This window comes from Hemiscyllium ocellatum, chromosome 2, assembly GCF_020745735.1.
Source record: "Hemiscyllium ocellatum isolate sHemOce1 chromosome 2, sHemOce1.pat.X.cur, whole genome shotgun sequence".
NCBI lineage: Eukaryota > Metazoa > Chordata > Chondrichthyes > Orectolobiformes > Hemiscylliidae > Hemiscyllium > Hemiscyllium ocellatum.
In genome coordinates this window covers 11,809,740-11,833,578 of record NC_083402.1, presented here as the reverse complement: position 1 = coordinate 11,833,578, position 23,839 = coordinate 11,809,740, and the positions used below count along the sequence as shown (strand labels likewise).

Here is a 23,839-nt window from a genome sequence, read left to right as displayed (position 1 = left end):
ATATTCTATGCGATCCACTGGGCTGACCTTGTTACAATAATGACATCACTCCCTCCTCTAAGTTCAGTGACATGGGCCTATTCTTTTTCTTGTAGCCTCTCCTGAGGCGTTTCCACACCGGGGCCAGTGCCACTGACTCAGCCTCAGATACAGGTGGCATGTACAGGACTGTAACCTGCCTCTTACACCAGCAAGAGTTGTGTCTTGGAAGAAATTCATCCTCTTCTTCAGCTGGTAAATGAGGCTGCGACATCCACCATGTCCACCTCCAACTGCAAGGTTTCTTTGACACTGGATAGAGGGGGAGAATCCATGGGTTCCGATAGCCTTTCTGGCTGTTCGAGGGGTTGGGTGCGGCTTGTTCCTGCTCCGTTGGTGAGGTTGCAGCTTTCAGGTGGTGCACATGCTTTTTCATGACCACCTCACCAACTGAACTTTATACGTCACTGGACCTGACCTTGCGTCAACCATGCCTCTTACCCATGCAGGACCATTTCTATAGTCTTAGCACCGAATTGAAGGTCCAGAAAGTTTAAAACCAGAATGGATTCCTCCAGTGGCAACACCACCAGTGATGCATCTGCCAATGGGAGGTGGTTATGGCATCTCCCAGATGGTGTTCCAATGCATTTAGAATGACAGCCCACCACTGAATTCAACCTGAAGCTGTGAGTGGTACGGTCCTCTTTGAGGAGCCCTAATAGAGGCTTGTGGTCTGTTACTATTACAAAGTTATGTCAGTGAAGGTATTGGTGGATCTTTCTCATACCAAAGATGACTGGCAAACCTTTCTTCATTAGCTGGGCATATTTGTGGGATTTTTGATGAGGTTAACTCGACAGGTAGAGGCATGTGATTGAATGAGATGCAGAGAGATCGTTTGGTCTGTGGGACTAATGACATAACCATGCAAAAGTGCCTACTAGTTTAAGTCCGACTGGTTTCAAATGGGCACTGTAATTGGCTTTGTCGTTAGAAAATGCAGCAAGTGGTGCACATCAAACAGGGCAACCCAATGGAAATGGACACTCTTAACTGTTTGACTGAGCTTGGGGAACACCTTGTGAGTGTAGGCAGTCTCAGAGCCTCACACAGGACATATCCCAAACAGAGGGAGCCTAGGTCAGCCTACAGCAGAACCCCAAAACAAAGCCTTGCCACTGCCAAATAGCTAAAATGTTCTAAAGTGTGATCCTCATCCTGCTCTCTGCCGCGGCTGGTACCCAGACAAAGAGGGGGATTGATGGGGTTAGAGACAATATGAGGGGTGCAATGGAAGAGGTGGACCAGAAGGAAATCTCTTGATGATGAAAAGTGGAAATTCCTCAAGATGTTCTGGAGAGATGTGACAAATGGAAGAAAGAGATCAGAAGCACTCATTGGAAAATGAAAGCTTGTGCATTCATTTCTGATCCGTCATCCCCTGCTCAGGGAAGGAGTAGTAAATTCCAGATATTGGGATGGGCTGGTCAGACTGACGGACACAGATAGGAATGTGGTGGACAAGAGAACATGACCTGACTCCACAGTAATGTAGCACTTCAGTGTAAATACTATGCCCAGAGTTGAGCCAGCGCTGAGACAGCTGAACAGTCATCATGTTCCCATTTTAAGAGAATGTTGTGAGAGTTACACAATGGTTGTCACATTCCTGCCAATCCCTATAAGAAGAGCGGCCCGAGTCAGGGCAGGAATTAGGATAGACCATCAGTTCGAGTTGGAAAGGTGAAGATGAGGAGCTCCTCGTACAGCCAGAAGACCGCATCCATGAGCTGGTCCAGCAGGAGTGGCCCGAGGCTCCGGGTCCCCTCCCCGGCACCCCCAGAGGCCCGAGCATCCGAGAAGGAGGAGATGCAACAACTCAACAGCTGCCTGGCCAGCTACATTGACAAGGTGAGGGGCCTGGAGCAGCGCAACTCCCAACTGAGGGAAGAGCTAGCAGGCCTGAAGGCCCAGCTCAAGGTGCCCCAGGGAATAGGGGACGAGTATCAACAGCAGTTTAAGGAGCTCAAGGAGCTGATTGAGCAACTCACCCATGAGAAAGGGCTGGCCGAGATCGAGATGGGCAACACCAAGGAGGAGGTTGATCTCTGGACGGTGAAATGTCAAGAGCAGCTTGACCTTCAAGGTAAATGTCCTCGTCCTGGTCTGACTAGTGCCTTGTCTAGTTTTAGCAATACCCTCCCTGCTTCTATATGCCATTCCCTTAGCTCATTCACTTAGCTTTCTCTTACATATAGGCGAAAGTGGGGACTGCATATGCTGGAGATTAGAGTCAAGATTAGAGTGGTGCTGGAAAAGCACAGCAGGTCAGGCAGCATCCGAGGAACAGGAAAATCGACACTTAGGGCAAAAGCCCTTCATCTCTTATATATGTTCATGTTGACAATAGCAAAGATGCCAAACCTAAACAATTTCGCCTGTTATCCTGACATGCTCAACATTCAGAATACAAAACAATTAATTTCAATCTTGATAACTTCGCAGTAGCACAGTTTGGTAGGAACTCTATTTTCGGTGAATAAGACAACCTGTAAGATTATGAAAAGGATTGTCAGTGTTGACTTACTGAGATTTTTTTTCACTTGCGAAGGGGTAAAATAGACACCGAGAAATCAAATGGGGAGTTCAGAAGAGACTTGAGAGCAGTAAAAGTGTTAAACATGCTTACACACGGAGCTGTTGAAGCAACTAGTATTGATGCATAATAATAAATCCACAAAGGTTTGAGGGTGTGGGGTGAGATTCCACAATTAACAGTTAATTTCTCTGCCTATTTTAAGGTCAAGTTAGAAACTGATTACCTGTACAGAAAAAAACCCTTACAAGTAATAGTGTTATGAAGCTAATAGGACTTACAGGAGCCAAACAGGAGAAACAAATCAGAGAGAAATGTTGGTTTAATGTCTTCCAACAACATCCTGCTTTTATATAGCACCTTTCTCATCCAAAGGCCCCTGTCAAGGACATTACCAAACAGACTTTGAGCTCATTCCACTTAAAGAAACAGGAAGCGGTCAATATGCACAAGTATTTACTTGCATTTCACAGTTCAGTGTAAACAGTTCAGTCTAGTCTCTGCCCTTCCTAATCAACTCCCCTTATTGGGGAAAATCAGCCTTTTTGTTAATAGTATGGTCACCGAACCAATTCCCTACTTAAACTAGTGACAATTTGCAAAATGGGGCCAGGCAGCAAAATTAAAGGGAAAAAAAAATTTGTAGGGAAATGAGAGAGGGACTAAATCAAAATAGTGTTGGAGGAGGCGATTCAGCACAAGTTCCCACTTGTCTCTGAAATTTCCAGCCCTTATATATATCTTCCACTGAACAACAACTACTCTAGTCAAGAGGAAGAAAGTGGCTTATGTTAGGACAAAATGTGAAAACTCCGTTAGGGCACTTGAGGGTTACAAGGAAGTCAGGAAAGACCTAAAAAGAGAGCTCAGAAGAGCCAGGAGGGGACATGAGAAGTTGTTGACGAATAGGATCAGGGTTAACCCTAAGACTTTCCATAGGTATGTCAGGAAGAAAAGAATGACGAGAGTTAAATTAGGGCCAATCAAGGATAATAGTGGGAAGTTGTGTGTGGAGTCAGAGGAGATAAGGGAAGTACTAAATAAATATTTTTCGACTATAGAAAATGAAAATGTTGGCGAGGAAGATACAGATATACTTGCATCTAGACTAAAAGAGATTGAAATTCACAAGCAAGAGGAATTAGAAATACTGCAGAGTGTGAAAATAGACAAGTCCCCTGGGCCGGATGGGATCTTCGAGTAAAAAATGAGGTCTGCAGATGCTGGAGATCACAGCTGCAAATGTGTTGCTGGTCAAAGCACAGCAGGTTAGGCAGCATCTCAGGAATAGAGAATCTATTCCTGAGATGCTGCCTAACCTGCTGTGCTTTGACCAGCAACACATTTGCAGCCGGATGGGATCTATCCTAGGTTCCTCTAAGAAGCAAGGGAAGAGTTTGCCGAGCCTTTGGAATTGATCTTCAAATCATCATTGTCTACAGGAATAGTTCCTGAGGACTGGAGGATAGCAAATGTGGTTCCCTTGTTCAAAAACGGTAGTAGAGACAACTACTAATTACAGACCAGTGAGTCTCACTTCAGTTGTTGGTAAAGTGTTAGAAAAGTTTATAAGAGATAGGATTTATAATCATCTAGAAAAGAATGAATCTGATCAGGGACAGTCAGCATGGTTTTGTGAAGGGTAGGTCATGCCTAATGAATCTTATTGAGTTTTTTGACAAAGTGACCAAACAGGTAGATGAGAGCAAACCGGTTGATGTGGTGTATATGGATTTCAGCAAGGCGTTCGATAAGATTCCCCACAGTAGGCTATTATACAAAATGCGGAGGAATGGGATTGTGGGAGACATAGCAGTTTGAATCAGTAATTGGCTTGTTGAAAGAAAACAGAGGGTTGTAGTTGATGGAACATATTCATCTTGGTGCCCAGTTACGAGCGGCATACTGCAAGGGTCGGTGTTGGGTCCACTGCTGTTCGTCATTTTTATAAATGACCAGGATGAGGGCTTAGAAGGGTGGGTTAGTAAATTTGCAGACGACACTAAGGTCGGTGGAGTTGTGGATAGTGACGAAGAATGTAATAGGTTACAGAGAGACATAGATAGGATGCAGAGCTGGGCTGAGAGGTGGCAAATGGAGTTTAATGTGGACAAGTGTGAGGTGATACACTTTGGACAGAGTAATTGGAATACAAAGTACTGGGCTAATGGTAAGATTCTTGGGAGTGCAGATAAGCAGAGAGATCTCGGTGTCCATGTACACAGATCCCTGAAAGTTGTCACCCAGATTGACAGGGTTGTTAAGAAGGTATAGAGTGATTTAGCCTATATTAATAGAGGGATTGAGTTCCGGAACCAGGAGGTTATGCTGAAGCTGTACAAAGCTCTGGTATGGCCACACTTGGAGTATTGTGTACAGTTCTGGTCACCGCATTCCAAGAAAAACATGGAAGTTTTGGAAAAGGTGCAGAGGAAAATGACTAGGATGTTGCCTGGTATGGAAGGAATGTCTTACGAGGGAAGGCTGAGGGCCTTGAGGCTGTTCTCGTTAGAGAGAAGAAGGTTGAGAGGTGACTTAATAGAGACATACAAGATAATCAGAGGGTTAGATAGGGTGGACAAGGAGAGTCTTTTTCCAAGTATGGGGACGGCAAATGTGAGGGGACACAACTTGAAAGTGAGGGGAGATAGGTATAAGACAGATGTCAGAGGTAGTTTCTTTACTCAGAGAGTAGTAAGGTTATGGAATACTTTGCCTGCAACAGTAGTAGATTCGCCAAGTTTAAGTGCATTTAAGTCGTCATTGGACAGGCATATGGACGTACATGGAATAGTGTAGGTGGGATGGGCTTCAGATTAGTATGACAGGGCGGTGCAACATCGAGGGCCGAAGGGCCTGTACTGCACTGTAATGTTCTATGCACTCTTATTTCTGGAACATGTCCTGGTTCATTGTTAAAGGGACTGTCATTTAAGACTTGTGAACTAAACATTTGGACTAGCAGGTAGATTTTCAGGAGATTTTAGAGAAGGAGAGGCAGGTAGAGAGGTGGAAGGAATTGAAGCTAGAGCCAAGAATGACAGACCAATGAAAACAAAGAGGCGCTTGAGAGGCATTTTGTATGAAAAAGGTGCGGTATAAAAGCAAGATGGTGTTGGAGGACATTAAAACTAACATTTTCCACATACTCTCTGATTTGTTTCTCCTTCTGTCTTGAAGGAATGCAGAAACCTCAATGGATTGTAAAATTGGGATTGTAAAGTTGAGACGATGGAGGCAATGGAGTAGAACAATGGGAAGCTTAGAATTGCGATGTTGCCTGATGTGAGGTCAATGTTGGCCAGTCAGTATGGGTTGGGGTAAATGGAAATAGGTTATAGGAATGTGGTGTCAGTTATTTCTCCCTCAGGGTATTTAAAAGTTTACAATCCAGGCATCTCAAGACACAACCATTTATTAACCAACCTATGATCAAAACCTGTGACTCTGTGGCTTTATAGTCTGCATTTCACTGGTGAATTATTAACTTTTGTTGGAAAACAGACATTCTTCTGTTTATCATTCGGGGAAGAACCACCATGGGATGTGGAGAAGTGGGTGGACCGTCCCTTCAATCACACTAATTATAAATTGGTTTGAGCTCTTCCCCTCCACCCCGCGCCCACCAAAGTTCAGAGATACTGCATCAGTTCAAAAAAATGAAATTCTCGCCCTCTCTAATTTGGGAGGAAGTATCAAAATTATTACAAAAGAATTACATATCGTTGCAGCAACTTAACAGACCATTTGTGGTTATGTCCACACAAACATCCTCCCAGACTATTTGATTGAACCATATCAACAAATTCTCTCTCCCTTTCTCTCTCACTTGTACTTAACCAGTTTTTTTTAAAATACATCTGCATTATTCACCTCAGCTGCACCCTGAGTTTCACATTCTGTCCAAGTAACCAGATTTCTCCTGAATTCCTGTTTGGATTTATTGGTGACTATTTTAAAGTATCGATGAAGAAAGAGGGACAAGTTATTCATCTTGCACACATCAGGACAGAATTACAAGAATTCCAAATCTCAAAGCAATATTCGAGTTCTATTTATTAGGTTTTGGCCTGATTCACAAGTGAATGTACCTTCTTTACATCTACCCAATCAGACTTCTTCCTCATCTTAAAGTGATTCTCACAAGCAGCCCCTTTCTAACCCAGTGTATTCGATCTTTCTGCATAGTTATGACTTCCTTCTTAAAATTGCTGATACCTCTTATAAGTGTGCTTCTCAAAGCATTAGATTACTTACAGTGTGGAAACAGGCCCTTCGGCCCAACAAGTCCACACGCACCCGCCGAAGCGCAACCCACCCATACCCCTACATTTACCCCTTACCTAACACTACGGGCAATTTAGCATGGCCAATTCACCTGACCCGCACATCTTTGGACTGTGGGAGGAAACCAGAGCAACTGGAGGAAACCCACGCAGGCACGGGGAGAACGTGCAAACTCCACACAGTCAGTCGCCTGAGGCGGGAATTGAACCCAGGTCTCTGGTGCTGTGAGGCAGCAGTGCTAACCACTGCGCCACCATGCTGCCCTAAGAATTGTCCTTAGAATTTATAAGTGACAATGTTATAAACAGACCAGCCCCATTTGACGACTCTTGGTCAGTTGTTCCAGATAATTGTGTGACACAGTGCCCACAGTGAGTTAAGATTAGAGTGGTGCTGGAAAAGCACAGCAGGTCAGGCAGCATCCGAGGAGCAGGAAAACCGACGTTTCGGGCAGGAGCCCTTCGTCAGGAATCGTTCCTGACGAAGGGCTCCTGCCCGAAACATTGATTTTCCTGCTCCTCGGATGCTGCCTGACCTGCTGTGCTTTTCCAGCACCACTCTAATCTCCAGCATCTGCAGTATCCACTTTCGCCCACAGTGAGTTGTTAAGTTGAATACAAAGTTAGCTTGGTCATGGAAGACAGACAATAGTTGTGGAGGAGTGTGTTTCTGACTGGAGGTCTGTGACCAGTGGTATTCTGCAAGGATCAGTGCTGGGACCTCTGTTACATATATAAGTGACTTAAATGAAAGTGTAGATGGTCTGATTCAATGACACGAAAATTGGTGGAGTTGTGGATAGTGAGGTAAGTTATTAAAGGATGTAGCAGGATATAGAGCATTTGGAAAGTTGGATGAAGGAATGGCAGATGGAATTTAATCCAGGCAAGTGTGAGATGATGCACTTTGGGAGGTCAAATACAAGAGAAGAGTATACAATAATGCAAGACCCTTAGGAGCACTGATACACAGAAGAATCTTGGGGCCCAAGTTGGGTTAAGGTGATAAATGTCATTCAGGACATTGAATATATAAAAATTGGAAAGGCATGTTGCAGCTGTATAAGACTTTAGTTCCTGGATTAGTGGTGCTGGAAGAGCACAGCAGTTCAGGCAGCATCCAACGAGCAGCGAAATCGACGTTTCGGGCAAAAGCCCTTCATCAGGAATAAAGGCAGTGAGCCTGAAGCATGGAGAGATAAGGTAGGGGAAGGTGGGAGTGGGGAGAGAGTAGCATAGAGTACAATAGGTGAGTGGGGGAGGAGATGAAGGTGATAGGTCAGGGAGGAGAGGGTGGAGTGGATAGGTGGAAAAGGAGCTAGGCAAACCCGATTCTGGTTTCCAGCATCTGCAGTCATTGTTTTTACCTCTTAAGACTTTAGTTAGGCCACATTTGGAGTATTGTATGCATTCCTGGTCCCCATGCTATAGGAAGGATGTGGAGGCTTTAGAGAATGTGCAAAAAAAGGTTTACTAGCATGGTGCCTGGATTGGAGGGTATTAGTTGCAAGGAGAAGTTGGACAAACTTGGATTGGTTGCGCGAGAGCGTTGGAGGCTGAGAGGCCATCTGATTGAAACATTTAAATTTTGAGATGTGTACATAGGGTGGATAGTCGGAGTCTTTCTTCCCATGGTGAAAATATCAAATTTTTGGGGGGGGAGGGTTTAAGGTGAGAGGGGAAATGTTTAAGGGAGATTTTACACAGAGGATGTTAGGCACCTGAGACATGGGAGAAGGTAGAAGCAGATATAATAGCAAAGTTTAAGAGGTGTTTAGACAGATACATGAACAGACAGGGAATAGAGAGGTGCAGATCATGTGCAGGCAGATAAGATTAGTTTAGAATAGCATCATGGTTGGCAGAGGCTTGTTCTTCTGTTCTATGTTTAAATATTCAATGAAGTGGGAGACATGGAGATGGGAGAGACAATATTGTTAGGAAAAAGACAAACTCAGGATGGCTCAAAGCACTTTACAGACAACAAGCACTTTCTTAAAGTGGAGCCATTGCTTTTTAATGTGAGTAATGACTGAATTTCTATGTAGTAAGTTTTCTAAAACAGCAGTGCAATTCAGAGAAAATTCACAAGATTGATTCCAGAAATGAAAGGCTTGTCTCATGAGGAGAGATGGAACATTTTTAGACTTATACACTCCAGAGTTCAGAAGGATGAAGGGATTTATTGAAATAAGATGCTAAAGGGGATTGACAGAGCAGATATAAAGTGGATGCTTTCCCTTGTGGGACAATGAGGAATGAAAGGTCAGAGGTTTCGGTTAAGGGGTAGCGGATTTAAAACAGATGAGGAGACATTACTTCCCTAAATGGCTGTGAATCTATGGAATTCACTACCCCCAGTGTGCAGTGGACCTGAGTAAATTTAAAGAGGTGATAGACAAATTTTTAATTACTGATGGGTTAAGGTGTTATGAACTGCAGGCAAGAAAGTGGAGTTGAGGCCGAGATGAGATCAGCCATGATCGTAATAAATGACAGAGCAGGCTCAAGGGGCTGAATGGTCTCCTCCTGTTCCTAGTTCTTACATTCCTATAATCACTTGAACAATGTTGTTAGTCACATTGGTTAAGGGATATATTGGTGGTGATTCATGGAATAACGGCATTGGGAACATTAACAACTACCTAAGAGGGCAGAAGCTGCACTAACCCAAGTGCACTGAGGCTGTTTGCAGTGTCCCTCCATCAGAGATCTGTAACTCAGAAGAAAATTTTCTTCCAATTTTCAGTGTAGACTGTTGGGGGTTGGATGATGAATAAATGAAGCTCTTTCAATACACTTGGCTCCTTATCTGTGCTTGCCTCTGATTGAATGAACTGGATTGTGCTGTAAATTGTGTTCAACATGCAGTTTTTACACATTAGTGTGGACTCTGTGACAGGCTAATCCCTATCACTAAGATTAACAGCTGATTGTAAATTCCTGGCTCTCAGTTAGAAGGAAACCAATAACAAATGACTGATTTACGTGATGGTTCAAAGAATCTCACACAGATTCAACAGGATTGCTACATTACAGGAGACCATTTGGCCCATCACGTCTGAACCAACTCTCCCGATGAGCGTCTTACCTACTGCCATTATCCCTGTAACGCTGCACACTGTTCCCTTACAACAGACAGTCTGTGTTCCTCTGAATGCCTTAATCAAACCTGCCACAACAGTCCAATGAGGCAATTTGTCCCAGACCCAAACTACCTCTCTGTGTGAAAAGGATCTTACTCATTTCACTTTTGCTTCTTTTTGCCAAATATCATTGGGTTGTTCCTTCTCTGTTTAGTTGTAATTTGTTGTTCAATGATGATTTTGGTTACAACTGTGATGCATGTCTAACCCTTTTAAAAGTGTGATATTTTGTAGTCAGAAACAAGACTTCTACAGAGAAAATGAAATGCTTTTTCATGCATTTGTCTGGCTGTGTCTTTGTGTATCAGTATACAGTACTTGTTTGTTTATACCTTATGTATTTTTCTGGGTGTGTATTTGCCTTTGGTGTGCTTACTTTGAGAGTATACATCTGAAGTGTTAGCTATACATGAATGCTTATATCTGTAAATGTATCTGTTTGTACACTTGTGTGACTGCGTTTGTGTGCATGTTTAACTATGTGCATATGTTTGTGCCTGATTGTGTTCATTGGTGCATGTTTGTAAATATACATGTGTGGAAGAGAGAGAGAGAGAGATTCCATGTCTGCGTATATACAAGAAGTAGGCTATTCGCCAGCAAGTCTGCTCTGCCGTTTAATATGATCATGGTTAATCAAAATTACAAAGTTAAAAATCACCCAACACCAGGTTATAGTCCAACAGGTTTATTTGGAAGCACTGGCTCTTGGAGCACTACACCTGCATCAGGTGGTTGTGGAGAATCCCAGCCCAACACCTGTGTCTCCAAATCATGACAAACACTACAATGCCTTTTTCTGGATTAGTGGTGCTGGAAGAGCACAGCAGTTCAGGCAGCATCCAAGGAGCAGCGAAATCGACGTTTCGGGCAAAAGTCCTTCATCAGGAATAAAGGCAGTGAGCCTGAAACATGGAGAGATAAGCTAGAGGAGGGTGGGGGTGGGGAGAAAGTAACATAGAGTACAATAGGTGAGTGGGGGAGGGGATGAAAGTGATAGGTCAGGGAGGAGAGGGTGGAGTGGATTGGTGGAAAAGGAGATAGGCAGGTAGGACAAGTCCGGACAAGTCATGGGGACAGTGCTGAGCTGGAAGTTTGGAACTAGGGTGAGGTGGGGGAAGGGGAAATGAGGAAACTGTTGAAGTCCACATTGATGCCCTGGGGTTGAAGTGTTCCGAGGCAGAAGATGAGGCGTTCTTCCTCCAGGCGTCTGGTGGTGAGGGAGCGGCGGTGAAGGAGGCCCAGGACCTCCATGTCCTCGGCAGAGTGGGAGGGGGAGTTGAAATGTTGGACCACAGGGCGGTGTGGTTGATTGGAGCCCTAAAGCGCTCTGCTAGGAGGCGCCCAGTCTCCCCAATGTAGAGGAGACTGCATCGGGAGCAACGGATACAATAAATGATATTAGTGGATGTGCAGGTAAAACTTTTGATGGATGTGGAAGGCTCCTTTAGGGCCTTGGATAGAGGTGAGAGAGGTGGTGTGGGCGCAGATTTTACAGTTCCTGCTGTGGCAGGGGAAGGTGCCAGGATGGGAGGGTGGGTTGTAGGGAGGCATGGACCTGACCAGGCACAGAGGGAACGGTCTTTGCGGAAGGCGGAAAGGGATGGGGAGGGAAATATATTCCTGGTGGTGGGGTCTTTTTGGAGGTGGCAGGAATGTCAGCGGATGATTTAGTTGATGCGAAGGTTGGTGGGGTTGAAGGTGAGCACCAGGGGCGTTCTGTTTTTCACAGAGGTCCTACCTGCCTATCTCCTTTTCCACCTATCCACTCCAACCTGACCTATCACCTTCATCCCGTCCCCCACTCACCTATTGTACTCAATGCTACTTTCTCCCCACCCCCACCCCTACCCTCCTCCAGCTTATCTCTCCAAGCTTCAGGCTCTCTGCCTTTATTCCTGATGAAGGGCTTTTGCCCGAAACATCGATTTCGCTGCTCCTTGGATGCTGCCTGAACTGCTGTGCTCTTCCAGCACCACTGATCCAGAATCTGGTTTCCAGCATCTGCAGTCATTGTTTTTACCACTACAATGCCTTTTACCTACACTATCCCTATACCCCTTTACACCATTGGAAATCAGAAATCTATCAATTTCTACTTTAATTATCCATAAGGTCTAAGATTCCGCAGTCCTCTGGGGTAGAGAATTGCACAGATTCACAAACCCTTGAATGAATACATTTCTCCTTGTCTTGATCCTAAATGGCATCCCTCTTATTTTTAAAGTTCAGCCCCTCCTCCACCAGTTGTAGGTACCTCAAGCAGCCTTGTGTCTTTGTATGTCTGGGTTTGTGTGTACGTGTATGTGTCTCTGTGTTTTCATGAGGCTCTGTGCATGTATGACAGGGTGCATGCCTGTGCACATGTAAGCACGTACATGTGGGAGAGTGTGTGAGCACACACGTACGTGTCCTTCCAATACAAAGTATAAATAAAGTAAAATAAACCATTTGCTTTCACCATTCAAGATGAAGCGGAGAGGATCCTGAGGGAGTTCCAGAAGGATGTGGATGATGCCAGTTTTCAAAAAACTGGCCTGGAGAGAACCATTGAGCAGCTCGTGGCAGAGATTGACTTCCTGAGAAAGTTGCACGAGGACGAAGTGGCTGATCTGGTCCGACAAATCGAAGAGTCCAAAGTCTCGGTGGAACTGGACTCAACCCGTCCTGATCTGAGAGCTGCCTTGCGTTCCATGCGGGCGCAAATGGAAGAGATTTCTGCCAAAAACCTCAAGGAAGCTGAGGTTTGGTACAAGACCAAGTTTGACAGCCTCCGGCAGCACGCCACCAAATACGACATCCAGATCCAGAGCACGAAGGATGAGCTCAGCATCTTGCAGCAGCAGGCGGTGGATTTGGAGAGTGAGATCGGGACCATGAGGAGTACCATCCAGTACCTGGAGAACCAGCTAGAGGGCATGGAGGCCAGCCACCTAGAGAAGGTCGCAGGTCTGCAAGGCCTCATCACCCAACTGGAATTCCAACTGAGAGAAACTAAAACAGAGATGGCACAATATCTTCAGGAATACCAGCAACTGCTCAATGTCAAGCTGACACTGGACGCTGAGATCACTACCTACCGGAAGCTGCTGGAAGCAGAAGAGGACAGGCTGGGATTATTAAGTGAGAACTCTGCAGGTAGGTTGAAGGCTCATGCCACCTTTTATTTCTGGCAATGATCTATCACAAAATTTTAACTGTGTAGGAATTGGCCATTCAGACTAACTGGTCTGTGATGGTGTTTATTCTCCACAAGAATCAAAGAATAATTACGCATCAGAGGAGGGCATTCAACCCATTGTCTCTGCACTGGCCCTCTGACCGTCTTGACTTAGTGCTAATTTTCTGCCTTTTCCCTGTCATTCTGTCACATTTACCTTTGAAAGACTCAGTTAAACTTGCCTCCACCAAGTGACTCCTCCCACTGTAATTCATCTCATCAACATATTCCTTTCTCCCTCCCATCCCCCTATGTCATTCACCTCAAATCTTTCCTTATATGGGCTGTTATGTTCCATATTCTAACTGTTCTCTGGATAAAAAAATGTTTTTTGCTGACTTACATCTTGTATTTACTTGTGACCATATTTTTTTTAAAAAAAAACATCGTAATGCAGAGAGATTGATAGAATATTGAATTTGCTGCTTTTAAAAATTGTTTAATGAGATGTGAGCATCACTGACAAGGCCTACATTTGTTCCCCACCTCTAATTGCCCTGGAACTGAATGGCTCTCTTGGGTCATTTGAGAGGGCTATTCAGAGTCAACCACATTGCTGTGGGTCTAGAGTCACATGGAGGCCAGACGGAGTAAGGTTGGCAGATTTCCTTCAGTAAAGAATATTAGTCAACCAGATGGCTTTTACAATTGTTGATAGTCTCATGAAACTAACTTAATCTTTATCGTTACTTGAATTTAAATTCTAGTTGTTGTGGTGGGATTGAATCTATGTCTGATCATATTACAGCTACATTAATCTCTCTCTAATTTGCGGTAATTAAATGCATCTATGTTATTAGTCTTAAGCTAGACTGTTGAAGGTTGTAAAATGTTTAACCAGGAGATGAGGCACTGTACCTCAAATAAAGCAATTGGTCTCATTAAAGAGCAGTGAATGAAGTGGACTAAATTGAAAACAGTACGCAAAGAGGCCATTCAGCCCATTGATTCCACACCAACCCCTGAAGAGAATCCCATCCAGAAGAAGCCTCCACTACATGATCTCTTTATTTATTATGGCTTACCCACTAACCAGCACACCTCTGGACACTAGGGGTCAATTTAGCAAATCCATCTATCCTGCATATCTTTGGACTGTGAGAGGACAATGGAGCATCAAGTGGAAACCCACACAGATACAGGGAAAACATGCAAACTACACACACACACACACAGTCACTAGCGGCTAGACTTAAACCTGGGTCCCTGATGCTGTGAGGCAGCAGTGCTAACCACTGAGCTACTCTGGGACAGGGCAAAGGGCAACTGAGAGTCAGCCATGTTGCTGAGAGTCTGGAGTCACATGTGGGCCAGACCAGGTGAAGGTGGCAGATTTGTGAACTAGATGAGATTTTCCCAACAATCAACGATTGGTTCGTGGTCATCAGTAGATGGTTAATTCTGGATGTTCTTGATTGAATTCAAATTCCACAATGCCCTGCAGCACGATTTGAACCCAGGTCCCCAAAACATTAGCTGCTTCACCTTCAAAGCAAGGCTGAGTGTTTCTGGGTCATTTTGAAATAACAGGGAAAAAGTCAGGACTGCAGATGCTGGAGTACCAGAGTTGAAAAATGTGGTGCTAGAAAAACACAGCATTCCTGAAGAAGGGCTTGTGCCCGAAACGTCGATTCTCCTGCTCCTCGGATGCTGCCTGGTCTGCTGTGTTTTTCCAGCACCACATTTTTCAACATTTTGAAATAACAACCTTGGTCTCTCACGTTTCAGTTCTTCATTTGCTGCGGTGTTCCAATTAGCCTTCTGGACTCTATATAGACTGAACAGCTGCAGACCATGACTACTAACCCCTCCCTTTCTGATTGCCAGTGTGAATCTTGTTTTCACATTTCAGCTCTTGGAGAGTTGCTTGCTATTCTGCCATCCACACACACAGTGAAGCATTTCTAATACTTTGTGGTTTTGTTTATGGATCAAATAGTTTGTTTGACAATCTCTTGGACCATGTCATGAATGTTCCTATGTGGTCATCTACCACTGCACTGAGACTCCAGGAACCTCCAGTTCAGAGGCAGGGCACATCCATGAACTACATGTGATTGGGCAAGACCAGCTATTCCACCAAGCCTGTCCCCTTCCTCAATATTGATAGTGATAGTGGAAACAATCCAGAGAATGTTCACCGGGCTGCTTATAGATATGGAGGGACTGTGTAATGAGGAGAAGTTTGATAGATTAAGTTTGTACCCATTAGAATGTAGAAGAATGCGAGGTGGGCTTATTGAAACTTACAAGATTAAGTGACTTGAGGGAGTAGATGCAGAGAGATTATTTGCTTTTGTGGGAGAGTCTAGGACTAGAGGGCATCATCTCAGAATAAAGGATTGTACATTTAAAGACAGAGGAGGAGGAATTTCTTCTCTCAGAACAGACTAAATTTGTAGAATTCTTTACCAATAAGGCTGGTTTAGATTAGATTACTTAGTGTGGAAACAGGCCCTTCAGCCCAACAAGTCCACACCGACCCTCAGAGGAACAACCCACCCAGGCCCATTCCCCTACATTTACCCCTTCACCTAACATTACAGGCAATTTTTCTTAAGTATATTTGAGACAGTCAGCTGTTTAATCAATAAGAGAATCAAGGGTTATGGGGAAAAGGCAAGGAAATGCCACCTTATAACCTTCAAGATATTTGCCCTGTGCCAAGACAAATTTACATAATTCACTAACTTCTCAAGGAGGCCAAGTTGTGGAATGAATTATCAGAATGACTTGCATAAATTCACTATGTCACAGTTGTATGTATGTATGGTGTAAGAACAAACTCAACTCCCAGGGAATTTCCAACTATTGATCCAACAGTGAGATTAAATCAATACCACATTAGGAAAGAGAGAGAATGGTTAGGAAGTAATTTTTAATTTTTCAGGTAAAGGCAGACCTATGATTGAGTTTATCATTGGTGAATTGTAAAAGGTGCCATTTTAATGACAGACATAGCCATATGTTTCACCTTATTGAATTATCCAGTCTTAAAAATATTACATATTTAAACAGACTCAAATGATATCAGACTTAAGGAGGTTTGGTGGCATAGTTGAGACAAGGTGGTCAAGTCCTGTAGTGGATAGTGTCCCTGCTTCTGGGTCAGAAACTGTGGACCAAGTCCCACTCCAGGACTCGATAGCTGAGGAAGTTACATGCATAATGCAGCCAAATATCCACCTGAAATGTTAAAATGTTTTTCTCTGCACAAAGGCTGCCCAGCACATTGTATTCTTTATTTCTGATTTTTTAAATTTTTATGCAGGTATTTCCCCTGTTACAAGAGAGGGGAAAGGAGAATCCGTCCCTGCTAACATAGAAACACATACAGCTCACGAAGTGATTGCCTAGAGGAGGACCAATGAAGTCATGAGAGACACCTGTTCCATGTCAGTTAAAATCAAAACCCATCCATCACTCATTGCATTCCAGTGATGTCAAAACGATGAGGTTTTCTGTCTGATGCATACAGGAATGATGCAAAGATACAGAAGAATTAGAGTTTAATAATTTCATATTGTATCGTCATGAAGCATGAGTCCTGTCTATCATGATGTAAAACAAATGCCACAGCAATATAGCAGAATCAAAACTGTACCAATAAAAGCTTAATGTGACAGCACAATTGTACAATGACAATTTCTTTATCAAACACACTTCTGAACACTGAATTTATCAGCACAAAAATACGGGAAAAAATAGACACTTGGATAATAATGATCTGATAGAGTATACTCACTGTATTTTGTTGTTTATATATGACAATAAAATCACTCAGATTCACAAATGGAATGTCATGGTTGACAAACTTGGGAGTTTTTTTGGAAGTTTTGTTATTAACAAAACTGATAAAGGAGAGCTGATGGATATAGTATACTTAGAGGTTCAGAAGGGTTTTGATAAAATGCCCCCTTGGTTAGAAAAATTAAACTACATGGGAAAGAAGGTAATGTACTGAATGATTAGCTCAGACAGAAAACTGTAAGAATAAATGGGCCATTCTCTGATTACCAATGGTACGAGGTTACAGGATAGTGTGGATAAAAGCCATGGAAGTGTTTGATGAGCTATTATCATATTGAATGGTGGGGCAGGATCAACAGGCTGGATAGCCTACTCAGATTCTTATTCTTGTTTATTGCAAAGCTCAAATGATAATTAACAGTTTTAATCTGTCAGGAAGAGGGGGGTCTTGGAAAAGGTAAAGAAAATAGTTTGCATTGAGGATGGTTCATTCAACCACCTCAGCTGGTCTGTCCAGATAAAATCTACAAATGCAGTGCACTCTGTCACTGCTCCTATTTGGCTTTTCAATGACCCCAGGAGCCATTTCCATTCCTAGATTCTTCCATTACATTCCCATTTACAAAGTGGTTAACCTTTGTTCAACCTATTTTAACACTTGAAAATGAACTTGATTCCTCTTGCCAACAATAGCAAAAACAGCAGAGCAATGTTAGACATACACTTATATTTACATCTTATGTAATCAACATATTCAAAATATATACATATGAAAATCTGTGGTGAAAATTCTAGGCCATCACTATAGGAGGAAAATCTTTTACCTTTTGAGTCTGGTCAGGTCAAATCCAACTTTATAAAATATTCTTGATTCTCCTGATTCTTGTTTTTAAGAATAATATAAACAATATTGACTTGTCCATAGACAGTACATTGTCATGGATTGTAGCTACTTTATATGGATCATTCATGTTTGAATGGGCAGTATCAGTACATTGCAAGCTATGGTAACAGCTAACCCAATGGCACCTAATATAGCAAACATTTTAGGTAAGCTTGCTAAATTGGAATCTGCATTGCTTTTTCCTCTCATATATGGGTTTGCCATAGGTCTTGTAGCACAGTGACAATGGCCCTCTCTCTCAGCCAGAATTTTCAGGTTCAAGTCCAGCATCAGGAAGGTATGATACAATGAGGCCAAACCAGATGATTTCCGATCTGTGAAGCCTTCTGATTTGCCTGTGACAGGCAGTTAAGGGACACAAAGTCTCTGGTGAGCCAAAACTGTGTGGCAGCTGTAGCACAACAGCCTCCACACATTAACAAAAACTTCACAAGTTCACTCTCACCACAAGCTAGCTTCCTATCAGAGCGACAGGAGGTTTCCCTCTTGGCAGACATAGACAACTAACATTTTCACATCTTCTCAAAATTAAATTACAAAAGATGACTACACTCCATTGGCCGTATTGCATTTGGGACAATCTGCCACTGTGAAAAATATGATATAAACATAAAGTGCTTTACAAATGAAACACGAGGAACAGCCCAAATTAAGACTGTGGCATCCAAGTCAGACCATTGCCCACACACTGAACTCCTGCCATGAAAACAAAACAATTCCTGGTGGCATCACCACCATTCACAGTGACTCAGCTGAAGCTGTTTAATGGATTGTTAAAGTCAACATCAAATATATAACTGGTCCCCTAGCAATCTGAATAAAAACATGGAAATTATTTCTATTTCATACATAATTATCACAGTCAAAGAAATAATTTAGGCAAACATTTCCAAATATTTATTTCTGTATTTCTACAAACACAAATGCTGCTTCTCAACATTCGGATTGGTTTTAAAATATAAATACTTACTGCAGGCAATGGTCTGTGGTAAAGATGCTTCACCCCAGAACCATCTCTCGCCATGATTAGGAAATGATTCTTAGAATGAAAACATTTTCCATGAACCTGCTCACAGTTTGAATTGGTTGGATCTTCACAGACACAAGGCCTGGGATACATGAGCCATTAAGCCATTCCTGATGAAGGGCTTTTGCTCAAAATGTCAATTTTCCTGCTCCTTGGATGCTGCCTGACTTGCTGTACTTTTCCAGCACCACTAATCTGGACTCTGATTTCCAGCATCTGCAGTCCTCACTTTTGCCTACATAAGCCATGAACTCAGCTCTCCTCTATTAGTTGGCACAATGTGATAAAAACATCCACATTAGTGCAATACATCCCTGTTATTCACTGTTACATTTTCCGTTTCCATATAAAATGCACAGCATTTTCACATTCAAAGAAACAAGTGTACACAACCTGCAGCTTATCAGATGAGTTATTAATTTTTAAAGGTTTTGATTGAACCTGCCTTGCTTCCAAGTGCAGTCACCCAGTATATTACTCCCGGGTCCAGCTCCAGAGTATCTGAATTAGCTGAACCAGAAGATATACAACATAATTATTATCTATCCTGAAAGATACTCGGACCATTTTTGGAAAAGCCAGAACATGCTGGAAATGCAGACAATGTACACCAACACAAATGAAGAAAATAAACACTGCTGTGAAACAGAAACGATAAGCTGCACAGATGTGCTGTCTGAGCTGTTTGCTGATTTGCGTACTTGCTGTCTTTATTCAAGATTTTCAACATTTGTACACTATTAAAATTACATGTACTTCCATCAGATATAAAACCCACCTACAACAGTAACTTTAAGGCAGTCACTAGGTGCTGTGCTGAGAGATATTTCAAGGTTAAGAGAGTGAATTGCTGGGAAGCAGGTTATGTAATATTCACTCCTGGAGTGAGTCATTAACTGGCTACTGGCCAAAATGTATTAATGTTCGCAATAAACTATCATGGCCCATCATGGAGGAGGGTGGATGGGTGTAGATTTGGCTAATGACTTTGCCAAATTCAATTCCACAGATCTCCATTGTGGAAATGTTTACTTTTGATTCTGTGACATTTCTCATGTCGAGCATTCATCCAGGTAGCAGCACCTCCTTGGTTAGAGACAGTGGCATTCTCTGCAGTGAAAGGCTAAGGAAATCATAATTTCCTCTTCTTTTTCTTCATGACTTTCCATTCACCTTCCTGAGTCGCTAGATTATGGAACAGCATCTTCACCTTCCTCTTCCTTTCTGCATCTCTGCAAAATTACAGTAGGCAAGAATGTCAGGTAGATTGCTATGAAAACGGCAATATGGACACCTGTCTTTATCAGTTATGGTGTAAATTATAACAACAGGGAGCTGCACAGCAGCTTGTTTGGCCATAGCTGGAGTACTTGTTGCCACACTATTGGGAGGATGTGATTGCACTGGAGGGGGTGTGGAGAAGATTCACCAATATTTGACAGGGATGGAGTATTGGATGGGCATTGACAGGTTGAAAGAGACAGGCTGGATACAGGGCTTAATTTTAAGGTGAAGAGCAGGAGGTTTATAAGTGATTGAGGAAAAATAAAATTTCCACCCAGAGCATGCTACGACTCTGGAACGCACTGCCTTGGAAGGTAATGGAGGCTGGATACCTCAAGGTTTCTAAAGTACACGAATGAACACGTATCATTCAAGTCTATGGATCAAGTGCTAGAAAGTGGGGTTTGTGCAACTAGGTCAACACAGACTTAATGGGCAGAAGGACCTCTTCTGCACTACATGACTATGACTAAGATGGTTATATTTTTGAAAGTCAATTAGTTCATCTTCAGGTCTCAGCAGGTGTTCCTCAGGATTGTGGCCTTGGCCCAAACAGATGACCGTGGGCACGGCACGGTGGCTCAGTGGTTAGCACTGCTGCCTCACAGCGCCAGGGACCCAGGTTCAATTCCAGCCTCGGGCGACTGTCTGTGTGGAGTTCGCATACTCTCCCTGTGTCGACGTGGGTTTCCTCTGGATGCTCCGGTTTCCTCCCACAGATACAAACCTGTGCAGGTCAGGTGAACTGGCCATATTAAATTGCTCATAGTATTCAAGGGTGTGTAGGCTAGGTGCTTTAGTCAGGGATTCCTGAGGAAGTCCTCACTTTCTCCCACTTTAGTCAGGGTACACGTAGGGGAATGGGTCTGGGTGGGTTGCTCTTTGGAGGGTCAGTGTGGACTTGTTGGGCCAAAGGGCCAGTTTCCACACAGTAGGGATTCTATTCTGTGATAAAGCTGGGTGGGAGTGTGGATGCAGAGAGGCTTCAGTATGAGTGGGCAAACACATAGCAGAGGAGGTATAATGTAGACAAATGGGAGGTTATCCACTTTGGTAGCAAAAACAGGAAGGCAGGTTATTAACGGAATGGTGAGTGATTGAGAAAGGGGAAGGTGTAACGAGATTGGGGTATGCTTGTACACCAGTCACTAAAAACACACATGCTGTTCCAGATGGTGAGGGTAGCAAATAACTCTCATAGCAAGAGGATTTGAGTACAGGAGCAGGGGATTTCTTGCTGCAAGTGTATCACGTACAGTTTTGGCATTTCCTTAACAGAGGAAGCACACTCTGGATATGGAGGAGTGCAACAAATGTTCACCACACTGATTCCTGGGATGGCAGCACTGACACATGAAGGGAGACTGGACTGCCTAGGATTATATTCAGAATAATTATAAATGAGGGGGCATCTCACAGACACCTATAAAATTCTAACAGGATCAGTCAAGTTTAATGCAGCAAGGATGTTCCAATGATCAGAGTCCATAACCAGGAGTCATGGTCACAGAATTCCTACTTCTCCAGTCTCATATTCCAATGGTCCAATATCCACCTTTTACATATCTGAAAATAAAACGTTTTCATATTCTAGCTAACTTACCCTCAAATTTCATCCTCTCCCTCTTACTGCTTTTGTAGTTGTTGGTTTTTAAAGACTTCCTAATTCTCTAGCTTCCCGCTGATCTTAATCACATTGTATGCTTTCTCATTTCCATTTATGTCGTCCCTGACTTCCCATGTGAGCCATGGTTGCTTTCCCCTCGCCTTAGCATGCTTCTTCTTCCTTGGGATGAATTTCTGCCGCGTCTCTCGAATTACCCCCGGAAACTCCTGCCATTGCTGCTCCACTGTCTTCCCTGCTAGGCATCCCTTCCAATCAACTCTGGCTCCCTCCTCCCTCACGTCGTTGTAGTTATATTTACTTGATTATAATACCATTACATCGGACTCCACCTTCATCCACTCAAATTTCAGGGTGAATTCTAATATAATAATGGGCAATTTTAATCTACATATAAATTTTAAAAATTACATTGAAAAGTCATTGCCAGATGAGGAGCTCATGGTATGACTGAGATAGTTTCTTGGAGTAACACATTCTAGAACCAACTAGCGAGGAGGTTATATTAGATTTTGTACTGAGAAACTCGAACTCCCTGCCTCAGTAGGGGTGGAGAACATTTCACTGAATGATTTAAAGGTGGAGGTAGACAGATTCTTGTCAAACAAGGGAATTAAAGGTTGTCAGGGGTCGATGGAAATTTGGAACACCAATAGTCCAGCCATAATGTCATTGAATGGCTGAGGAGTCTCAATGAGCTGAATGACCTACTGCTGCTTATGTTTGTAATACTCTCCCTGACAGGGTTATGGATGCACCTACATGTTATGAAGTCGAAGGCGTGTACTGTACCTTTAAGAGAGAGTGAATGCTGTTCTGAACTGAGAGCTTACAAGCACCTGCATAAATGACTAGATGGCAGTCCCAGAGTATATTGGAATATTGAAAATTTGTAAGATTTGGCTGTGAAATGGATACCTCGGTTTTGGTTGCTGTTTTAATAACAATTTGAATTTAACCAATCAGTTTAAATTATGCCATAGGATACTAAAACCCAATCGAATTTGAATTTATTATTTTTCCAACATCGAACCAATGAGACAATCTGATGTTGGGAATGTAACAATGCTGGAATTTTGAAAATTGCAGACAGAGCAACTGCCACCAAGAGAGACCTAGGAAATTAGGAAACTACTCTCTGTCAAAGGAACCTTTTCACATGAAACATATTTGCAGTGAAAAGAAAGACGACGATCCAGGGTGGTCCTCAGCTGGAAGACAACAATTGCTGTGTGGTTTTGAAATTAAACTGACGCCATTTTAATAAGTGTCTTATTGGAACAGTATATCATGCTAGAGTTGGAAGCAGTTAATAGAAAGGGGGGCTTAGAGTTTTGAATAGTTGTTGTTTAATGTTCACTTTTAGAGTTAAAAAAATAAATTTACATTATTTTCTTTAAATAGTGGAATTTGGGAGTTCTGTCACTCATACTTTAATAGATTATGAGGCGAGGTGAGGTGGGCTTTTCTGGATGTTTGGGTTTAACTAACAGAGGGATTCACCTCCATATCGTAACATACATGACATGGACCACAGTGGTTCAAGGGAGGAGGAGAATTAGGGATGGTCAATAAGTGCTGGCCTAGATAATGACACCATCACTTCAAACAACAACAAGTGCTGAAAGGAACTGGGCTTCTCATCCAAAACCTCACTGGGCATGGAGAAACCACACTCCACAGATTTAAGCATGTAATCTAGCTTGAGCTTCTAATGCAGTACTGAAAGATTACTTCAATACTGGAGGTGCCACTTTTCTGTTAAGTTTAAACTGATGCTCCCTCTATCCTTCTAAATTATATAAAAGATCTCCTGGCATTATTTCAAGGGAAACAAGTAAGTTCTCCCAGATGCCACATCCCAAAAACCAATATTTGTTGCCCATCCCTAATTGCTACTTAAACAGAGTGGCCTGCTACACTATTTCAGGTAGTTAAGGGTCATTGATGATATGGGTCTGGAGTCACAAATAAACCAAATTGGGCAAGGACAAAAGATGTCCTTCTTTGAAAGACATTA

General features: G+C 42.9%; 2 protein-coding genes across 3 annotated transcripts in view; one reads left to right on the top strand and one right to left on the bottom strand.

Annotated features, from left to right (window-relative positions):
* The first annotated feature begins 1,731 nt into the window (after positions 1–1,731).
* On the top strand, positions 1,732–16,587 carry LOC132829888 (vimentin-like). Its single transcript, XM_060847298.1, has 3 exons — positions 1,732–2,128; positions 12,480–13,148; positions 16,502–16,587. Exons 1-3 carry the CDS (start codon positions 1,732–1,734, stop codon positions 16,585–16,587), a joined length of 1,152 nt encoding a protein of 383 aa, XP_060703281.1.
* A 1,156-nt stretch (positions 16,588–17,743) lies between these two features.
* The window catches only part of nop14 (NOP14 nucleolar protein homolog (yeast)), a 50,210-nt gene continuing 44,114 nt past the window's right edge, over positions 17,744–23,839 (bottom strand). For both annotated transcript variants that reach the window (XM_060834649.1, XM_060834659.1), the window contains one exon: positions 17,744–20,143. In XM_060834649.1, the coding sequence (XP_060690632.1) occupies positions 20,044–20,143 (100 nt within the window). In that variant the 3' untranslated portion in view covers positions 17,744–20,043. The remainder of the gene's footprint in view (positions 20,144–23,839) is intronic.

Bases quoted from the DNA above. Each gene is read 5' to 3' on its own strand.
- LOC132829888 (XM_060847298.1), top strand. From the start codon at position 1,732: ATGAGGAGCTCCTCGTACAGCCAGAAGACCGCATCCATGAGCTGGTCC. The intron at 2,129-12,479 runs GTAAATGTCCTC...TCACCATTCAAG, and splicing joins AGAGCAGCTTGACCTTCAAG to ATGAAGCGGAGAGGATCCTG. The intron at 13,149-16,501 runs GTAGGTTGAAGG...ATTTTTATGCAG, and splicing joins ATTAAGTGAGAACTCTGCAG to GTATTTCCCCTGTTACAAGA.